The sequence below is a fragment of the Hydractinia symbiolongicarpus genome, chromosome 7, assembly GCF_029227915.1.
Source record: "Hydractinia symbiolongicarpus strain clone_291-10 chromosome 7, HSymV2.1, whole genome shotgun sequence".
Classification (NCBI taxonomy): Eukaryota; Metazoa; Cnidaria; class Hydrozoa; order Anthoathecata; family Hydractiniidae; genus Hydractinia; species Hydractinia symbiolongicarpus.
Genome location: NC_079881.1, coordinates 9,641,522 through 9,662,940, shown reverse-complemented (window position 1 = coordinate 9,662,940; position 21,419 = coordinate 9,641,522). Strand labels below are relative to the sequence as shown.

At 32.7% G+C, this 21,419-nt stretch overlaps 1 protein-coding gene across 1 annotated transcript; it reads left to right on the top strand.

Moving 5' to 3' along the window:
• Positions 1-6,102: 6,102 nt before the first annotated feature.
• Positions 6,103-9,898, top strand: LOC130649254 (gamma-aminobutyric acid receptor subunit rho-3-like). The gene is made up of 5 exons (XM_057455508.1): positions 6,103-6,298; positions 6,584-6,666; positions 7,025-7,156; positions 8,613-8,947; positions 9,155-9,898. Exons 2-5 carry the CDS (start codon positions 6,585-6,587, stop codon positions 9,389-9,391), a joined length of 786 nt encoding a protein of 261 aa, XP_057311491.1. The 5' UTR covers positions 6,103-6,298; position 6,584; the 3' UTR covers positions 9,392-9,898.
• The last annotated feature ends 11,521 nt before the right edge of the window (positions 9,899-21,419 follow it).

Here is a 21,419-nt window from a genome sequence, read left to right as displayed (position 1 = left end):
ACATAACGCTTTTCCTATTTCTCTAAGTGGATTTACAAAGCTAGAAACATTTGGCAAACAGAACGGACACGAAAAACATTATTTTACCAAATTCTGTTTTTTCTTTTCTGCTTAGGTTGACATTGCAATCAAATCATTATTTTAAATTGAACCACTTTGACATATCTTTATGAAAAAGAAATTGCGCTCTACAAATGCACCATAACTGATCCCATTTTTAACCCTTTTAGTACGGGGAAATAGGGCAAAAAGCCCCCTGAGCATTTCGTTACTTTCTTAACTTTTATTGGGGGGGCTTTTAATTAAAGAATTTCGAAAGTGTCTGTCGTTGTACATAATTACGTGGTGTATGTTGGATGCTAGATAGATACCAAGGTGTTGCGACGGATATATACAGTTGGGGTGGATAAAACACAGAGCAGATTGGAAGCAAACAGAAAATACCGAATGCGAAGTCTTTGAATGCGGTATTACACAGGTGTTTACAGCTATAAAAAATAAACTTTCTTGAAAAACGGTTCATTATATTTTATCGTCAAAATAAGAAACTTTCTCGTTGTTATGACGTCATGTATAATCTCTGTGACTTCACTAGCAATGTAATATTTTTATCTAGGGTGAGTGATATTAATACAATAATAACCGATTACCCCGGGCTGTACCGCAAAATATCGCCCGAGGTCTAAGTGTTGACCGAGCTTGCGAGGTCGGTGCAATGACTGATGGCGATATTTTCGGTAGAGCACGGGGTAATCGGTTATTATTGTATTTGTTAACCGTCTAAGTTAGATAAAAATATAAAATAAGAATTTTGGTTTAGTGTTCTTATAATAATATAATTCACTAGCACTACTTTTGTTAACACTTGAGGTCAAAATTCGAAACAGTCCTGTCTAAAAACAAACATTCTATTTAGAATTCGAAAGTCCCTATAGAATAAAACATTACGATGTTCGACACGTACAGAATAATGTGTAAAGTTGAATGCGCAGCTAAAATATAGTTACAACGAATATTGAAGTAATGTTTTTAACTAGCTAGCTAGCCAAGAATAACATGGGCTTCAACGAGTTTTATATTGACTCGGTAACCACAAAGCTGAAGGAACGAATCTGAAAATGAGAGGAGACGTATTTGTTATGATTTCGTCGCCCTGTATTTAGTATTTTTAATAAAACTGTTTATCAGATCATCGTTTTTTATGGACAGTGTAGCTATTTAACTAGCCATGTTGAAGAAGCATCCAGACGGAATGTTGCTGAATATGGTTATTTTAACTGTTAAACTTGACATTGTTGTTGTTTCTGTACTATGAAAATGTTTTTATCGATAAATGTATTGTAGGAGTTAGATATATAATCATTTCCAATGCTTCTTAAAACTTGTTTTTCGTGCTTGTTTACATTTTAAGCTACCATTTTTCTTAACGACGGGCAATACCGCAAAATATCGGCCCGTCGTCAAGAGCGCTAAGCCAATCAAAATGCCTAAAAACCCGTATTGGCCCGCATGAAAATCCAGACGGTTAACAAAAAATAAAAATACTTTCATGTCAGAAACGCGACCATAAAAGAAGGCCGGTAAATCTTTAGTTGGCAAACACAAAAATAGTATATCAAGATTAGGAGGAAATTGATTAACACTTTTCCCGCGTTTATGTTATTATTGTTTTGCATTTCACGGGTTGCCATGACACTGATTAACTTATTCTTTAATTTCTTGTTTTTATCTCATTCCACTGTTGTAAGAAGCGTAAAAAACATAACTGACATTTCTTTTCTAATTTACCTTCTGTTTTTTAGGTTGTTGTTGTTGTTGTTGTTGTTGTTGTTGTTATTTTCACACCTGAGCACTTAACGGGACATGCATGTGTATTTTGGAACACTTAGCGGGACACGTTCATTTAGCGGGACATTTTTTGTCCCGCTAAATGTTTAAGGCTGAAACAGCGTAGTTTAGGCTAATTAACACGTTTTCATAGCTTAGACGATGTCCCGCTATGTAGCAAATTTCGTTACAACAGACTTTGTAATTTGAGGCACTTAGCGGGACACGAAGTAGCTCGCCAAAAAATCAAAACCGTTAATCAAAATATGTTATATCTGGTATGAAATGGTTGTCATTGGTAAAAGTAACATTTGTATTGTAGCAACACTTGTTAAAACAGCTTTAAATATTTTACAACAAGCCCCGGCATATCGCCCACATATCGGGACATCTTATGCACTTCGTCATGAAGGCACTTAGCGGGACACAAAATTTAATATTTACATTTGAACTAGTAGATTAATAGCAATATATATTGAATTTAATTATTTCCAAGCAATCTAGGCCTATTGCCACCGTTAATAATTTAATAAATATGGTTTGTATTTATAAAACATATTACGGAATAAGCTGGAGCTTTCTCCAAATCAAATTGCAATATCAATTCTTGTCCTAAAAATCTCTTTAGTTTGCAAATGCGTAAATATCATAACCTACGCAGCAATTTCGTCTGTAAAACTGATGAAATTTTTAGCAGATGACAAATACTTTCCCCAGTGAAAATTTGACTGGACGAATTTAAACGAAAATACAAAAGTGAAAACTTGTTATTTTGTTACTTATCTTCTAAAAATGTCTAAAGTTTCTGAAATACAAAGCTTCTTTGATCAATTCAGGAGATCTAGAAAGTCTTAAGTCGATTGGGTTCTTAAATATCTCAAGTAAAAATATCCTCGGTGAAAGTTTTCCCTGACTAAAACCCCCTATAAGGTATCTATAAGCTTTCCTCACGATAACTGTTGAAGAAAGAAGGGCAATCGTTGTACTGTTGCATGTGAAAAAACTGAACTCTGCATAAATTGTTTACGAACTGTTGAATGCCAAAGCCTGGAATATCTATGGATATGTGAATGTAGGATATACATTTTCTGCTTTCAACTGATAGCATTTTTAGTTGATATATAACCACTTTTGTTAACCATTGTTTTCTCACTTGTCTATTCAGAGAACAATTTTCTGGTCTATTATCTACCGCACTTTCAATGTATTTTCTAACTACGCTGATCTTTTGAGAGAGTTAATCTCATGTAATCAAGAAATCAAGAAATTATAAGCAGATATTCAGCAATGTAAAATCGGATATCCGTAATTATTCAGTCGAGCTTGTGATATTGGACGACGCGCAGCGGAGTCGAATATAAACAAAGCGAGACTTAATAATTACGATATCCGATTTTACCGCGCTGAATATCTGTTATGCACCATTGGAAAGGAACTATTATCTAAAGTGGCGAACCTCTCCATATTTTATTTTATTTTGTTTTGTTTTTGATTTTGTCTTTTTCGTTGTTCTTGTTTCTTGTTGTTTTAAAACGTTCGCGCTTCAGTTATTTTTAGCTCTCCATCTGATCGCTTATCCTTTGTGTACTACTATCGAGAACAATAAAAGATGGAGTGCGATATAATACATCCTTTGTTTGATAACTTTTTTATATTTAATTAGTTTAAACTCTCCATCTGACTGACTTGCGTGTAATTTTTTAAAGGAACTATATATATAAACGAAATATAAGTGCCGGAGAGACTATCGAATATCTCGAGCAGATATTCGATATCGGATATCTGCTGAGATATTCGACTCTCGGCTAACAACTGCAACGAATATCCAAAAATATTCTGTCACCCGCTCCCGCCTGAGGTGCATGATAATGCTAATTATTGCTTTCCTTTTGCTCACGATATTCTTATTATCAAATAAGCTTATCAAAAATGATTAAGAATACTAGTTGATCACTCGCATAACAAAATTGATCAAATGGTAAACTGTTTTTTTTGTTTTTGTTTTTGCTTTTGTTGTTTTTTTGTTTTGCTGTCTTTTTGTTAAAGCACATGTTAACGAACAACGCTAACCAATTTTATAGTCTTACTCATCAAAATCCTCCAAATTGCAGGAACAAAAACTCCAAGTCCTTATAAAATTGCGCGTCTTGGCGGAGCTGCCCTTTGGCGAAGAAACAAATTGATGATCGATATTAGGGCACTTACTGTTTCAAGGATAAGTGTCATTCATAAGAAACTATGGAAGGAGAGGAAAAGCGCTCTCTAATCATACGGTCTAACTTTCAAGAAACTATCCAGTGAAATTTATGCATTTAATTATGCATCTAAATACTTATTAAATTTGTCAAAAACAACAAAAGCATGTTTGCATTACGTTTCCTGTTCTTGCAGTCACGCAACGTTTTATCTTTAACCCCCATAGTTAATCCAATGAAAAGAAAACGAGCCATAATTCACAAAATTGAAAAATTTGAAAAAAGAAATACTCATAATCTCGAAAAATAATACAATGGAATGTTAATAATAATTATTCTGAAGAATGCTTTAGTCGTTCTTAATCGCGTTAGCAGACGTAAAGGTTTGCTTTATACTATTCAAGTTATAGTTAAGAAGTGGTAACGTAATGTATATCTACTTGACTTAAACACCGACGTTTTTTTTAATGTATTTGTGTCTTCTGTTTGGTATAAGCTACATATTTGATTGTGTTTATCTATGATAGATTAATCTAGGCTGAACAAATGTATTTACTGCTATTAAAGACATGGTTTTTCTTTGGATTGATGCACCATTTAGTAGCTCAGAACTTTCATATAATCGATGAAAGGATAGCTACTGGAAAATATGATAAAAGAATTCGTCCTAAACTTAATGGTAAGTTTGCCTTAACTGACAAGATTTGGACCAATTTACCTATTTCTTCAATTTATAAAAAAGTTTGTAACAGATAATAATACTAGGCCCTTCAAATTTTAATATTTAATTTTGCACATGAGAAAGCATGCTATTATATTTTCTTGAATTCAATTTATATGGAGCAATATTTTCAATTTATTTCCCCATTCACAAAAAGGTCCAAAAATAAAATAATGTTTAATTAGAGCAATGATCTCCATTTCTTCGATTTTTCGTTCTTCAGGTTCCTACCAACTTTTTTTTAAAATAGTTTGAATACTCAACGTTAGTGTCTTGAAATACGTAGTAGAATTCTTTCAAACTGTGACTCCTGTATTTAGAAGTTGAGACGAGTTAAGTAACGACCGTTCGCAGGTGTACAATTAAAACGCATAAAAGGTTTTCTTTAATACATTGAAAATCCCAGCATGATGAGTGCCTTGGTTAGGTTTTTTTATTACTCAAGTCGTTAGTTAATCGGAATATTCCACCGGGGAACGCTTGCCGGGCATGTTTCTCACATAGATATTTAGTGTATCCTTGGCCGCCTGTTAGCACGGAGAAATGAGATTTAATATGACGGGGCTTGATACTATGTGAAGGCGTTTTCGATCATAAAACCCCCGGTTTTGAAAGTATATTACAGACAGCGAGTATTATGGTATGGATGAAAATACTGGCAACTCTAAAAACCACAGTGAATAAATCAATGTTTCGCGATTGGTATCTTCTTTGTGAGATAAAGAAACTAATTAAATTTCCTGAGGTTAGATAGAAAAATGATTAATAAATGTTAATTAGAATAGCTTTCATTCTTGCATGAAACTCTTGCCATGAAATAATCATCTAATAAGCATCAGCCAATCACGTTTCCGGAGCCTGTGTTTTTAGAATAATGATACAAAAAACTCTAAATTTGTACGCAAATGTTTTTTCCGCGAAGTGCAAAAATTCTGCGATAAAGCTGAAAATTTTATATAAAGAAAGAAAAAGTCTCATTTTCTGGGGTAGCACTTGTTCAAATTCAATTTGAGTGTTTAGCCGTAAATTAGGAATTGGTAAAATTCAGTTAGACCAAAGGCAGCATTAACTTGCACATATTATTTATTCATATTTATTCAGGTTATGGTAGCACGGTATATAACTGTTTTTAAATAAAACCTTCTTTATTATTTTTAGAAGACACAGTTCGTGTAACCACACAAATTCACTTATTGTATCTTGGGCCAGTAGACGAAAAAACATTTGTAAGTATTCTAGTGGCTGCGATTAAACAAAAGAAATGACATTACATTTTTTCCCAAATTATGTTTTATGTCTGTCCTGGTTTACGTAAATGGAGTAATTTATTTTTAGACGTATGAAATTGGATATTACCATCGTTCCATCGTTCGTGGTGGAACGATCCGAGATTAAAATTCAACACCTCAATTGGAGCCATCACTTACACAAAGCCACCAGCTGATTTCATCTGGATTCCTGATGGTGCTGTAACTAACGCAAAGAAGATTGAGCGATTTGTCACATCTGTGCGTACGGTGTTAAGTCCAAACGGAGACGTTTATGTTTCGCAAAGGTAAAAAACGGTTTTCAAGGAAAGAATGAAGACTGGAAAGCTATTTCTTTATCTAACCATATATTTAAAATGCAGCCAAAAAATTAGCCAATTCATTATTTTGCACATCATATTTATTATTCCTATAAAATAATAATTATGAAAATTAAGAAACTAGAAAAAAAATTACGGATATGTTTATAAATAGACTAGACATTTTTGGACTTTTAAAAAAAGTCCCAAATTAGAATTATACATCCTGAAATTTACCTTTTTTTATCATTTGCAGTATTTGATTTTCCTTAGGATGAAAGCGATTTGTTCATGTCCAATGGACCTTAAAGAGTTCCCAATGGATACGCAGAAATGTCCTTTCTATATGGAAAGTTGTAAGTATCTTCATATCAAAAGATTGCTTGTAGAACTTCATTATGCTCTCCCAAACATTCCTTCTTGCAACTGTAATATTTTCACAGATTCTTGGAGGAAGCCATAAGTGTCAGTAATTTTACAATTGTTGTAAAATATTTTTTAGTAAGCTGCAACAAGCGATTAGATTCATCGATCCTAATAGACAAAATTGTGGCATAATTCAGATTTGCGAAAGTTTACAATCGAGTAACAATACCCACGCCCTTTTACATAACAGTCATATTTAACGGAGTACCGTGCCTCCTTAAAACTTCTGATCTGATCTTCAGAGCACACCGACATAGAATGTATAAATAGAAGATTTTTTTATTTCAGTTAGTTACAAGTCAAAAGATATGGAACTTGTGTGGCATAAAACACCAATCATCAAAGAAAACGCCGACCTGGAAGGATACGTGCTTGATAATATCGAATCTACAAGTTATCTGAAGAGTTACCTTATAAATAGTTAGTAGCTCTTCTTGATCTTTAACACTTTCCTGCATTGTTAAGTGGGCTACAAAACGTTTCAAGTAAGATCTCTCTTCATCCTCGCATATTCTGAGGCACATTGTGAAATAACTGACGGCTTAGAAGGTCAAGGTACAAGAACTATACCCACTTTATTGCAAGAATATAGAAAACCTGTTAATGAATAATTACTTTATGAATTTCTCCTTTTTTATTTTTTTTTTTGGCAGTTAAATAAGATACAGTCTGCAAAATATATACTATATAACAGTAAGAACGAAAGTTTGTTTTGATGAGGAAGTAAGACAACACGAGTGATTGTATTTGTAAAAATGTTACGCTAAAAAGCCTTAAGAAGGCAATTAATACCTCTAGAAAGATGTTGAAGTCATTGTTGTTGCTTTAACTGGCTTTATATGCAATAACTTAGTATGTTTCTGTGCAGAATAAAGAAGAAAATAGCTAGCTAGATCAATAAAGTGTAAAGTTTCTTTTACTAGAAAACTTGATTTAAAAGCAAGGTAAGTGCTTATACAGAATAAATACCATTGATGCCAAATATTTTTAAGATACTTTTCTGTCGTCTTCAGTCATATTTAAGCGTTAATATGATATCTAAGATGATTTATGATGTTGTTTTGGTTCTCATGGCTTACCTTTTCCCGCCATAAGTTCGACTTTCGTGTAAGACACTATAAAAAAAGTGAATAGCTCGTTTTGTACCCCTTTAATCAAATAAAAGTAGAAGTTTCATTTATTTTAGGTCATGTTATTAAAATTTATAAACCAGCGGTGACCGTCAATTTAGAAAAGTTCTAACAAGTTCCATGTTAAGAAGTATACAACGTTTGCATATAGAGATTTCATTACAAGAACAAATTATAGCTTAATCAGTTTGTACAATATTAAAATCTTTCTTTTTTTCTTTTTTGTAAAGGTGCAGCAGTCTTATCTTTGTGCAAAATATTTGGCAATGATTTCAAATGATAATAATTTAAAATACTTTATACGAATTAGCAGCCAGTAAAATTGCCTTTCCGAGATACAATACAGCGTACCTTGAATGCACTCAATTTCAAACATTTTTTTATTTTCGAAACAATATTTTGACACCTCGCTTTTTTTCCCTCTTCTTTTATTGTCTCTGTTTCTCGATGTTTCTTTATCTAGAACAAAGTTTCTGACCCATATTCTATAAAAACGTTGCATACGACTGATCTTAGAATGAGAACCATGAAATTGCGACTGGTTTCCATTAGTCGCTTTTTCTGCGCATAAGCTCACGAGTTTTTGTTATAGTTTGGGTGAATTTAACAAGGCCTTTCGTTCCTCTGAAAAATTGAATTCAATTAAAAAAAACAAATTTTATTACATAGGATTATCTGCATCCACATTGTCTCTTATTAAAAGTTTTAGAAGTCAATATGTAAAAAGATACAATTTTTCTTTTTAGATGTTACAGAGAATTACAACAATTTAGTGTTAACCTTCGTCGTTGACAGAACCTTTGCGTTTTATTTTTATCGTATGTACGCTCCCACTGTTGTGCTGATGGTGTTTAACTTTGGTTCCTTCTGGATCCCACCATCTGCTGTGCCAGCTCGTGTAGCACTCATTGTCACTACTTTATTGACCAATGTTGTCATACTGCAGAGTGTTACAGAACAGATTGTGAAAGTTGAATATGTAACAGCTATGCAGTTGTTTTTGTTGATCAACATTTTATTTGTGTTGCTTGCTGTCGTGGAGTATTTAGTTGTGTTGGCTTTAGAAAAAAGAAAAACTCAGGTAATGTAAACCATTTGCATAATGAATTCCATTCCATCCAAAATTATTTTGGAAAATATGCAGTTGTTTAAAAAGGCATTGTATTCCATTATTTAAGAGCTTTTTCTGTTTTTATTTTGATATATAAGAACTAAGGTGAATAAACAAGCAACACGTTTTCAACCAACTCGCCCATGAAAGGATTTATGTTACTTGTTTATTCTTTAGCAACAATCAACAGAGAAAGAGAAGACCAAACCATCAGGCTTTATAAACAAAACATTTAAGTCAGATGTTCAAAACGAAAATACAATAACTGCACAACCAGTTGAAGAGGAACATTCTCCACAGCATTCCGAATTAAAACATTTTAATGCACAAAAGATTGATCATTGGTCTCGATTAATCCATCCTCTGCTTTACTGCATATTCTGCGCTATATATTTTGGCTATTACAAAAGATAAATCAGACAATTCAAGTATTACCAGAGTTAGGCTTGCTAGTAAAGGCAACATTGGAATTTTTAAAAACAATAAGATTTGTAGTTTGTTAATAATTTGTTATATATTTATATTCAATATATTCAAAGTTTAGATTTGAAAATGGCACAGTCCAGACATGTTGAAATATCATCGTAAATAAAATAGTTATGAAGGAACTTTCATAGAAAGAAAAACTCAAAAAATTGTGACAAATGTGTTGAAAATGCGTTGTATATAATTTTTAAAGTTTATTCAACCAATCCTGAGGCTGCTACGCCCTGCACAGCATTCGTGTGGTGAAGATTTCGAGTGCACTCTTTACTGTGAAAAAAGGCGTAATGCAGAAAATATTTAGGAATGTATAGATGGTTACAATTTAAAACGTTTTTTTTATTTCTTCTGAGCAATGAATTCCGTAGCTACTAAACGTCTATTGTACTAATTATAATGCATGGATAACTATGATAGTAAAACATATTTGTTAAGTTTTGCCTTGTGAGTTTTTAGAATTTAATCTGTTATAATAATACAGGGACTGTGTGTGTCTGTAACAGGCAGAGTGGATGTGTTCATTTTCCTTTGATGTAGTCGAAAAGTTTATTTCTCAAATCTTTAATATTCTGACATTACGGCGCGAATGCAATATCACTACTTCAACGTCAATATCTTACTTTAAATTAATGAAGCCATTACAGTGACCTTAAAATTTGAGGCCTAATAACTAGGAAACAAGATGGTGACGTCAGTCACTTTTCACCATGCGAATAACTAGGAACCATCTGGGACCAACTTGGGTAAGTTTCCCAAACCTGGGTCCCCGAATCAGTTTCGGAATACACAGGTTTATGACGTCATCAAAAAACCTTTAAACCACAATATTTCCGTAATTACATGATCCTATACATTTCAATGATCAGTGACTCAAGATCTATCCGATGAATGCAACAGGTATGCAAATTTCTAAAAAATTTTTACGGTTTTAGTAGGGACTTTGCTGACGGCAGCAATATTTTTAAACCTTTATATTTTCGTTCGTCAACAGCACATGATACTATACATTTTTCTCATCGCGTTTTAAGCCCTGCACATTACAGAAAACGGATAAACGAGCGTTTTTTTATTCATGCACTGGTGACGTCAGCAAAAAAACCCAAAACAACTTATTTTTTTCCATTATTCTTCTGCCTAAGTGGATTTTCCCACGGGCCTTATCGACTAGTTTCACAAAAAGGCACAGTTATCATGTTACACTTTATTTCAGCCAATCAAAGAAAAGGAATCAGCTTTCCGCAAGGTATAATTAAAAAAATAAATACAAATTGCACTGGCTAGTTGTTAGAAAGTAAAAAATAGCATAAACCAATCACAGTACAGGAGAACACGATAACGTGAAACTTTTTTAAGAAAGACAACATGCTTCAATCACATTTACGTGTTGAGGTCGGTGCATTTGGCGACGTTGGTACATTTATATAATACAAACTCATTTTAAGCTGTTTCATAAAAACGTCTATAAAACATCTAGCATTTCTTCTATTAGGACTAGGCGTATTCAATGCGTCAAAACAACACATTGTCGTCTAACGGAGGCTTTAGGAAAACGCCTTTAACCCTATTCGGTCTGGGGGGAGAGGGGTGAATTCCGTCCTCTGATTTTTTTTTAATAACTCCTTATTACTATGTTATATGGCTATAAAACGTACTGAGTTTCAATATTTACCTATTAGACACCTGCATCCCACATTTTTAGGTCCTATACCTTTCAGAGGCCTTGATATTGGCCATTACTCGAAAATACCCCTAAAAATTTAATAACTCCTCTTAGGATTATCCTTAGAACTTGAAACTTGCAACACGACTTTGTTCTATTAAGAAGAATCATTCCTCATAAATTGGACAATTGTATAATCCGATTTCCTGATTAAATGTTGAATTACTTTTATTTAGTTTTCAGAAACTTCAAGCAGAATGCAAAAATTCGATCTGGAACATAAGTTGTTCCTTTTATGACGTACTATAAGTGTGCCAAATTTGATTCAATTTTAACAATCCTATGAAAAGTTATTGAGAGGGACCGGATTCCACCAACTCCCCCCTCCCCCTCCTCCACACCGGTCATAGTATGTTTGAAAACCCTGGATCAAATAGGGTTGTCTTTGGCACGTTTTTTAAACGTCCTTGCAATCTCCAGCTTCTTGAAACGCTTAGTTTTTTTATTTTCTTGCTTCCATATTAGCAACTTATTACAATTGTGGCGGTAACTTAATTTCACGGATGACGAGTAAATTTTTGGCGGTACAACCATAAGCTTAAATGAAATTCAGTCAGTCATCATCAATGCTGCAATGCTGCATTCGAAAGCTTTTCCGTTAAAATCTCTACGATTTCCATTCAGAAATATCTAACTGTCGCTATAACTGATATATACTTTTTTATTCTAAACAAGTAGATAACATAATCTAAATTTACACAGTGCTCAATGTTACACCTCATTTCTGCAACGGTGATTTTTAAGAGATGGTGAGGTTCTTAGAAACTCTTTCAAAAATCTTTTGCTTTGAAATTTTGCCTTGCAACAATATATTAACGGGTTGATTGCAGTTTAACTTTTTGCTAATAAAGCAGAAGCATTCATAAACCACATAGGTAATGCTATGTGTTGCGAAAGTAATCCAATTAGGGTATAAGGTGTCCATGCCATGATGAAAGAACCAAACATGATAAACCATAACGCTAAACTTTTCTGTTCTCCTCGTTTCGCCTTTACGGTTATTACATTGTAGCGACCATAGATGGTGGAAGAGTAACCTGTTAGTCTTTTTATGGTTCTTTTTGCGATTAAAAACGATATTGCGTGAATTATTACAGGCAAAATGAAACAAAATGTGATTAATGAATAAATATATGATTTTGCATTTACCGTTTTTAAAGTCTAATCCAGTGAGCACCATCTTCCAGTAGGTTCAAGAACGTAACGAGACCATCCAAATATAGGACTAAATGCCCAAAATGAGGCGTATCCCCATGCTAAAAGTGCAAAGAAGTTAATTTTAAGTAACCGTGGATGGTCACACGATGTTTTTTTAACAAGATCGTAGGTTCGGAACATTAATAGAACACTTATTATAGAAATAGACGTTATTGCCATCTGTCCGACCACCAATGCAGATCCAATACAGAGTTAAGTAGGTCCATTGCTGCTTACACGGTTAACCACAGAGGGGATGTAGCCACACAACGCTCGAAGCAAATCACATATTGCTAAATGGTTGCAAAACACAATGTATGCGCTCTTTTTCTTGATCCGCATGAGCAGATAACATGTTCCGCTGTTTAAAGCGACCGAAATTATTACAATAATTGCCAGGAAGATTTGCGTAATCTCGACCATATTTTTCTTGCAGATTCAGCTAGAAAATATTAATTATTAGTAGCGCTAGAGATTACAGCTTTTGCATGCTCGTAAAGAAGAAATTATGCACCTGAAACATTTTTCAAATTGTAAATATGTTAGAATGAAGCAGCAGAAAAAATCACTGTCGGATGCTGAATTGATACAGAATTACATTAATGAACATTGGTAAATCTTAAGTTCCCACCTATGCAAATTACGGATCATTGATTTGAGAAGTACATATTAAATGATAACTTTTTAGATTACCCACCACTTTTCTTCTTTTATCCAGTTAAGGTATACTTCTTACTTTTTCATTCCAGGCTGAAAAACAAGATCAGCTTTTCCCTAATAAACTTTTTGGGTGCATAATTTTTTGGTAGGAATTGTACTATTTCCATCGATTTTTTTTTTGGCATACGGAACATTTTCTTTTGCACTTCTGAGTAGATAACAATGGCTTTCCGTTGCTTGTTAGGCATGGCCTTTGAGTTGAAATTTAAAAAATCTTAACCTAGTTAACTAAGATTTTTTTGATTCGACACTATTAAAAGGAATTACTCTTTCGATTTTCCGATGGTAAGGGAAAACACCATGGGTCTACTGTCTGTAACAAAACTCTAACAATTTCAGCACCAAAGCAGTCACATGAATTTGGTGAAATACATTTAAAAAGCTTTGTGGTATTTACATACCGTTTTGCACAGCTATAGATTCATACACCTGGTCTCACCTTTTGCATATGTCGAGATATTATTGTGGTCTTAGAAATATTTACATATCGTTGCTCAACGATGTAGTTTCTTGCTCATTTTAACGACGTACTTTCTTAAGAGTCGGAGAGGTTTTTTGCAGTTTCAAAGGTCCTACCCTGTACAGTCCCGGGATCTCGGGACCCACTTTTTCCGTATGCCATTTATTTTATGTAATGGGTAGAAATTGTATAATTGATTTAAAAGATTACCTCTGTTTTCTTTAATAGTTTCAATTGATGAAAAGACTAACGAAATCTTAGTCAACATAGCTATATATATATTCACAAGAAACCTCCAAAGAAAGAAGCAGATGGTTTCTCTTAACCGGAAGAAATGTACAGTGGCAAGAATATATTAGTCTGTTTAGTCACGTGATCAAAAGCCGTAGATTTTTTTTGCCAAAGTGAACTTACACATTCTGTAGACAGATTTTTCCGAGATTTTACACGTATGCGCCCATCCAAAGTTATTTTCACGACTATGTTTTTCCTTATTAGGCATTCTTCGATAGGCACCTCTTTGTGCAGAATAGTCCGACGTCTGTTTTGATTGATGATAGAAGTTTGTAGCTGTTAACGTTGAAGGGTTACAGGATTTTGAATTTTAAGTATGCGATATTTTTGTATTGTATGTGTTATTTAAACTTCTATCATATCAATTCGTAAAGTTTAAAGTATGTAGAATTGTTCTTATCAAATTAATAATTAGTTAGAAAAAGGAAAAGCTGTCGGATTTCACATTTTTTCGTTGACACTTTTGGACCCCTCCTGGCAGACAGAGCTAAACAACAGCTACAAAGACTGTTCACAATAAGAGATGTTCAATGTTTAGAGTTACATATATTTATAGTTTAGCTAGATAGTGATAGATATTAAAAGAAAGATTTTAGCGACTATAGGTATTTGGGGTTATATTCTAGCTAGTTAAGCTTTGTGTTTGCTATTTTACCACTATAATTACTTTGGTTGCTAAGGTATGTCTAGCTAGTTTTCACAGCTTTTTTAGTGTTTTTTAGTGTTTTCTGCAACTTTAGTGGAAAAGTCTCAATAACACGAATAACTATGCAACAAAAACGTAATTTTCTGAAAGAATTTCTAGCAGATCCAAACCTACTTGTTGGAAAGGATATTCGTCATCGACTTAGAGAGGAGGGAAGTGGGAAAAGTTATGAGCTTAAGTAAGATTGCTAAGAATGTTAAAAGATCTGAGTATTGTGTGCTGTACGCTTCTGAACCCGATAACGTTTGGAAATTTCCATTGCTTTTGGATTTTGAAAAGGAAGATTTGATATTGCTGTAGTTTGCTTATTCTCTCGTTAATTCGGTATATATACTAGTTTATGTTCACATGGTATACATTAGTTTTGTTGATATATAATTTCTAAATGGGAAAAAGTCTAGTCTATTTTAGTCCATTTAATTTTAATATAAACAAGTTTTGTATTGGCATTTGTAGACTGTAAGAGACTTTGTTCTGAGATTTTGTTCTTTGAAATATGCCGCTCTGCTTATATGCTTTTTTTTTATTACTAACTAGAATTTGACTTCAAGATATCTTGGCCAAACATCTGAATGCAGTGGTTGTACAGTTAAACGTGTTTATATACTTTGTAAAAACAATGGTATTTCTGGCATGACTATAAAATGCTTATATTATGTCAATGGCTTTACATTAAAGTTTTTATTTAGCTTAATTTTATGATTTTTTAAATTTTTTTTTTCTGGATTTTTGCCCATCTCTGCCCGCGGCATTTTCAAAGTGTAATAACTTTTTATATACTGGATGAAATTATATAGAATTTTGTGACTTTTCCTAACTTTTATTGGACTTTCAAAAAATAAATAAAAAATATTTCTAAAAATTGTCCTGTCAATGCCACTCTTTTCTCTTTGACAAGTGGTCATATCAACTTTTTTACTGCAGTGCTAAAAATAAATGCTTTTTAAACAAACCAGTTGTATGAACATAAGATTATGTACGTGACAGTGACAAAAAGTCATTATACAATGTTGACATACATACTGTGTAATTTGCGGACCAGAATATTGGTAATTTACAGACCACTATATTTGTAATTTCCTATTTCTTTATTTTTATTGTCATATGATGACGTCATAGGTTATTTTCTCCCACGTCAATCCAAATTCTCTTTATTGGGTAGCTACTGAGTGCCAATAGATATTACCAAGTTTTATTCCATGACAGCTACTTACACTTACAAGGTTCTCAAATATAGATTTTTCAAAGAAAATACTTGAAAATTTGAATTCTGATCGATTTCTATTTTCTCCTTAGAGAAATCTTTTGTCTTTAATCTTACATTCTCATAGTACTTTTTAATGAATAGTACTGTAAATAGTATCAAAAAAAAATACAAAAAGGAGAGTTATATTTTCTTCAACGATTGTGCCATCACTTCCTATGATGACATGTCAACCTAAACATTTTGTAACTAATTAAGTCACAACATATTGATGCTTCTTTGTGCCAAGTTTTGTCACTTAAAACCAAACTGGACAAAAGTTATAGCCTGCGGGCACTTTATACTATACTTACAAGGGCCAAAAAAGACCATACCAAATAGGGTTAAAACTGGTTTCTTTTTTGTTTTACCCCTGTCTTTTTCTATTTAACAGTCTGTTCTGTAAAATACACACCTTATCACGTGGTATTTTTTGTAATTTTAATTATATACTGTTTTATCACAGTCCTGCTTTTTTATTAATTTAATGCAACTTCGCCAATGCCTTTTTTATCACTGGTTTCTTTTTAGTTTTATCCCCATCTTTCTCTGTTAACAGTCTGGCCTGTAAAATAGACATCGTATACGTGATAATTTTGTAGGATTTTTTCTTTTAAGTTCTAGTGACATTTATAGTGACTTATTTCTAGTGACGGGATAGGATTACTTTTTATTTTCAAGTTAGTTTTTACCGTTATTTTACCAATGTTATGTATATTTTCCCATATATGGAAAAGGTAAAAATAGCGGCAAAATGACGTCAGATTTAAAAAAAAATTAGAAATGTTTTTCTTATCATAAATTCTACCAACCCTAAAATTTTTATTCTATAATGTTTAGTTATACCAAAGTTATTGTACATGTAGCAAAGGTCTCAAAATGAGTTTAAAAACAGTCGTTTTGATGCCAAAAATGTTCTACGTGGAATGCACTTATTTTTTCTAATTTTTGCTACCAATTACGCATACTAAAATAGTCATAACTTTTGAAATATTTATCGTAGAAGGAAGTTTGACCCCTCGTTAAATTTCAAATGGCCCAGACATTTTGAAAACAAGAAAATTATACACTCTTACATCTTTAAAACTCCCGAAAGTGCCTATTAGCATTTATTTATTTCTAATAAAGAATATATTAATAATGTATGGTTGGGCACTCCCTACGTCGTAATTAAAGCTTTTTTGTCTTTTTCTCTTTTGCAAGAAAAGATGTACCGTGATAAATAAGCACCTATATATACACGGCATCCACATAAACTATCTGCACGCATCACTATCATATTAACGCACGAAGTGCATTGTGTTCTTTTACAGCTCTTATTCCTATGGAACGCGGATCAACATGCAGTATGTTAGTGATGCGCAATTAGTTTACTGCAATATTATCCGCACAGATTATACTTGCCCGCCATGATCGGAGGTGAAGGTGAAATCAAGGTGAAACATATCTTGTTGAGAATGGACACTCGGATATATCATGGTAGAGATTCACCTATATACACTCTTTATCACAGCTTAACTCTTTAAATTATCCTCAATCCAGCCAACTTTTACACGAGCTTAATAAATGATCATTAAAAATTCCTCGTGCAAATCAAATCGTAGAGAACCAATAAAATAAAATCCTGACCAGTCACCTCACAACATCTAGCCTTGGTTTTGAAACGTAAAGTATATAGTATAAAGTGTACAATTTATACCCATAACATGTTTTTCTGCCTAATTGATCAAAAGAGCTAAAACCACGATTATTATAACAATACATTTTAAACGCATATTTCCGTTTCTTACTTGTTATTTTAGCTACAGCTAAATTACTAATAACAAGGCTTTTAATTATTTATTTACTTCCTACGCTCAAGTTGTGATTGTTCACATATGGTCGTGCTCAATAGATCATCGACGTAACAATACTTATTGTTATTTTTACATGATTTTTTTTTCAAAATGTTTTAATCTTCTTTATACTGTTAGCTCGAGGGACATCGATAGAGTTTTTTTTACAAAAAACTCCCTCTTTTTATTCTGCTTTTTTCGCCTGTTGCAAAAAAATAAATAAAAATAGATAGCATTAACAGTTTTGTATATACGTACCACGGCTGTTTTCGTCATAGACCAACAATATACAGTTACAATAGACTACTGAAACAGCTGCAAAGTCAACAAAGTCAACAAAACATATCGTAGTTGTTATTTTGTGTGTCAATAGAACGACTTATACTCGTCCGCACACAAAACACAGATATAGAAATATTACCTTTCTCCTTTTATAAAATTGACACATTTATTAAATGCGTTTTTGGGGTACAAAAATTTCATTGCAATCTCTGTGAAAATAGACTACATAACGTAGCAAATCTAAAGTGCTTAATTTTCCTAGAAAGGTCCAGAAAAAAATATCCAACTGTAAAATATCATTTAAAACGATTATATTCAAAGGAGGGTTTTATGAAGCATACCATGTCTAGTTGAAACTTATCAGTGCCTTTTGTTTTACGGCTTTAGCCGGGAGAACTTTAAGTTAGGTTCCTTTTTTATCCCCGTTGTTACTACCGAGACTAGTGATGCAGGGAAGGGGACCAGTCTAGTGTAGCAGTACTTACATTGTTAGTTTTTGAGTGTTGATAACAGTACTACTTTGTTGAACGGTACAATAGGTACAAAAACTTATTCTTTCACCATTTCAAATTATTATTTTATGTTCAGTTGGTTTTGCCAGTTTTACCAAGCTACAACGGTTGTTTGTTATTTTTTTTTTTTTTTTTTTGAGAAGCTAGATTTGTATTTGTTTACAAGGAGTTTCAACAGTCTAAAATTCTTTTTAAAAACGAAATAGTTATTTTAAAATAGTTAATTTTAATGATTTTTACGTTTATGTTTTTAAAAAAAGCGGTTTTTCCAAACTTGAAATTCATCTTTCTAATTTCATATTTTTCCTTCGTCTTTTTGTTGAAAATAATTAATTATTAATAATGTGATCATTTATCTGCACAATTACAGAACTAAAGAAAATTCTTGTGAATTGGCAAGTTAATGTACAGTGTATTATTAATCGTTTTTGTTTCTTGGTGTTTGTAAATATTTGATCTCCTCTTGTTGAGGGGATGAAGGTATAAATAAAGCCATAATTTAAAACGTAAAGAAGTCTTCTTTCTAACAAAAACATAAACTACACATAAATTTTATTGGTATTGAAACTACCATCTTTCACACAGGAGAATAATTTACTGGTACTTGTAAAGCATAAACAAAATAAAACAAGGGAAGTTTTCACATTGTTGATACTCAGTTTGTACAAAAAGGGTTGTGAGATTATTCTTGTCTTGGATATAATTTTGAAGCGAAGCGCCACATTATCTTGTCTTTCTTAATCAGAGAGAATTCTGGAATGAAAATATGTTTTAATTGCTTAGACTGCTATTTTTGTGTTGTTTTTTTACCATTTTTTTTTCACAAGAATTGTTAGCTTGGCTGGGATACGCATAAACCGAACAAGTTTAAAAATAAGTTTTATTTTAAAACAGTAAGGTCATTTTTAAAGGATTCGCGCACATTAAAAAAATTATGAACACAATTTCTAAAAAGTGCTTTATAGGCACTTTTCTATTCCGTAACCAAAGTTTCCCTTAATTAATTCAAACTTAGATTGTATTAGGTGTTGTGGTTACAATCTGGATTTATAGCAATAATGTTAACAAGTAGTCAAACTATCATTGACGTCAGAGAGCAATGGGTTAAAAATGCAAGTTTTATGAAAGTGTAGCTGCACTACTGTATTGGTCGGAAAATGTCTGTAGACTTTGGCAGAAAAACTAACATTTTCTTGATGAGTTTTTTTTAAGCTTAGCAAAATTCCGTTCTTAATAAGCTGTTTTTAATATCAACCATAGTAGAGCAATATTGAAAATTTAAAATAAAAGAAAGGATAGATTTATGTAAAGTATAACAAAATTTACATTTAGATTCATAAAGAATGCAAAACAACAAATTAGCAAGCTCAATCGATAGCAAATAAATGCTATTTTCTATTTCTTTTAGCAAAAGTTCATAAATTAACCACCTTATGCGCGAAAAATGTTTTGTAAGTTTTACAAATAAAAGTTCTTCCAAGAATACCCAGAAAACCCATGGTCTCCAATACCGTAGAAAATGGATACATTACCCAAGAAATGTGAGGCAAATTCATTTAATTTTCTGAAATGTTAAAGCTTAGGTCTCCTAGTAAAAAACTGTATTTTTAAGCCATAGCTATTTTTTTTAAATTACATACAATACATCTAAATAAAATTGCAAATAAAAAATTTGCAAATAAATTCCGTTATATAAATCTTGTTGATAATTTGAAAATAACCAAACAGTTCAAATATTTGATTAGTTTAGCAATGAAAATCATATTATCTGGATTATTTAATCCTGGCTCAAGTTATTTTGAAAATCCTATTAGATTACTTTAAAAATTGTTGCAGAGCAACGTAACCCTACGTGCAGGTAATGTTGTAGTCTTGCTGCGTCACATGCATCAATTGTATCTTAATACAATACCTTCAGTTTGAGAGAAAGTGAGCCAGATTTGTTTTTAGCTTTTACTTTTAACCCAAAACGACCAGGAATTTTTTGATAAATTGTTACCTTAGCAATTTGTTTCTGGTAGAGCATATCTAGATGCAAAAAGGATGTTTGAGTTGTGAGCACATGTAGATGTAAGTGAATTTTCAGAAAAAAGGTTAACCGCATGTTCACATGGTTATACTTATGCACAATGAGTTTCAATGACAAATGCTAATGATATTGACTCCTTGATTGGTGCACAGAACCTGAATCTAAACAAGGATGCTGAATTGTATAATGTAATGAAGTCTTGTATGATCCATAGGCAATGTAGTCACCTAAATAATACATCTCCGTTATTAAAGAGGGTGAGCTAAGCATTTTCCTAAGCAGTTCAAGAACGGTTTTATCTCTATCAGATGAATTACTAGACTCACTCAAAATATATACAAAAAGATCTCATGTAAAAGTATACCTGTTCACACAACCTAACATAACATAACCTTGTTCAGACAAAATATTTTACATTTCTCCACACGAAAAAAACTCAACACAAAAAATTTAATGACCAAAAAACAAGTCTATATACAGTTGTAAACAGTGTCTTTAAAAATCTAATTCATAGCGCTGCTAACTTTGCTGCTTTTCATCGATTTCTCGTTCCCCCGTTCATTTCACCTTCTTCTAAATTTTCTATTACGGGATTAGGTTTGTAGTTGTTATTAACACTTACAGTTTCAATCAGGTTAGGGCAATTTATAGGGCGCTTAAGGGAATTAAAGCCGGGTGTTCTCACCACTGATACTGATGACGTAATTCCGGCAAGTGATCCAGTTCTCCAGCGATTCCAAAATTGATCTACTATTGTGGAAAGTTTTTTATATTAACTGCTAAAATCGATCTTGACGTTAGGGGGGCGGGGGTGAAATTCGATGGAGTTTTGTCTTTTGGTTTTCTGTCTTTAGTTGGTCAGTTTTGCATACGCAGACCATGTAGCAAATGATTAGGTTTTAAACATTGCTCCACGTCTCCGGGATATAATTAAGTTAGTGGTCTGTTATTTATACTGTTT

Excerpts from the sequence above, each read along its gene's own strand:
- LOC130649254 (XM_057455508.1), top strand. The coding sequence starts at position 6,585 with ATGAAAGCGATTTGTTCATGTCCAATGGACCTTAAAGAGTTCCCAATG. Across the intron at positions 6,667-7,024 it reads TCCTTTCTATATGGAAAGTT|TTAGTTACAAGTCAAAAGAT; the intron begins GTAAGTATCTTC and ends TTTTTATTTCAG. Across the intron at positions 8,948-9,154 it reads TAGAAAAAAGAAAAACTCAG|CAACAATCAACAGAGAAAGA; the intron begins GTAATGTAAACC and ends TTTATTCTTTAG.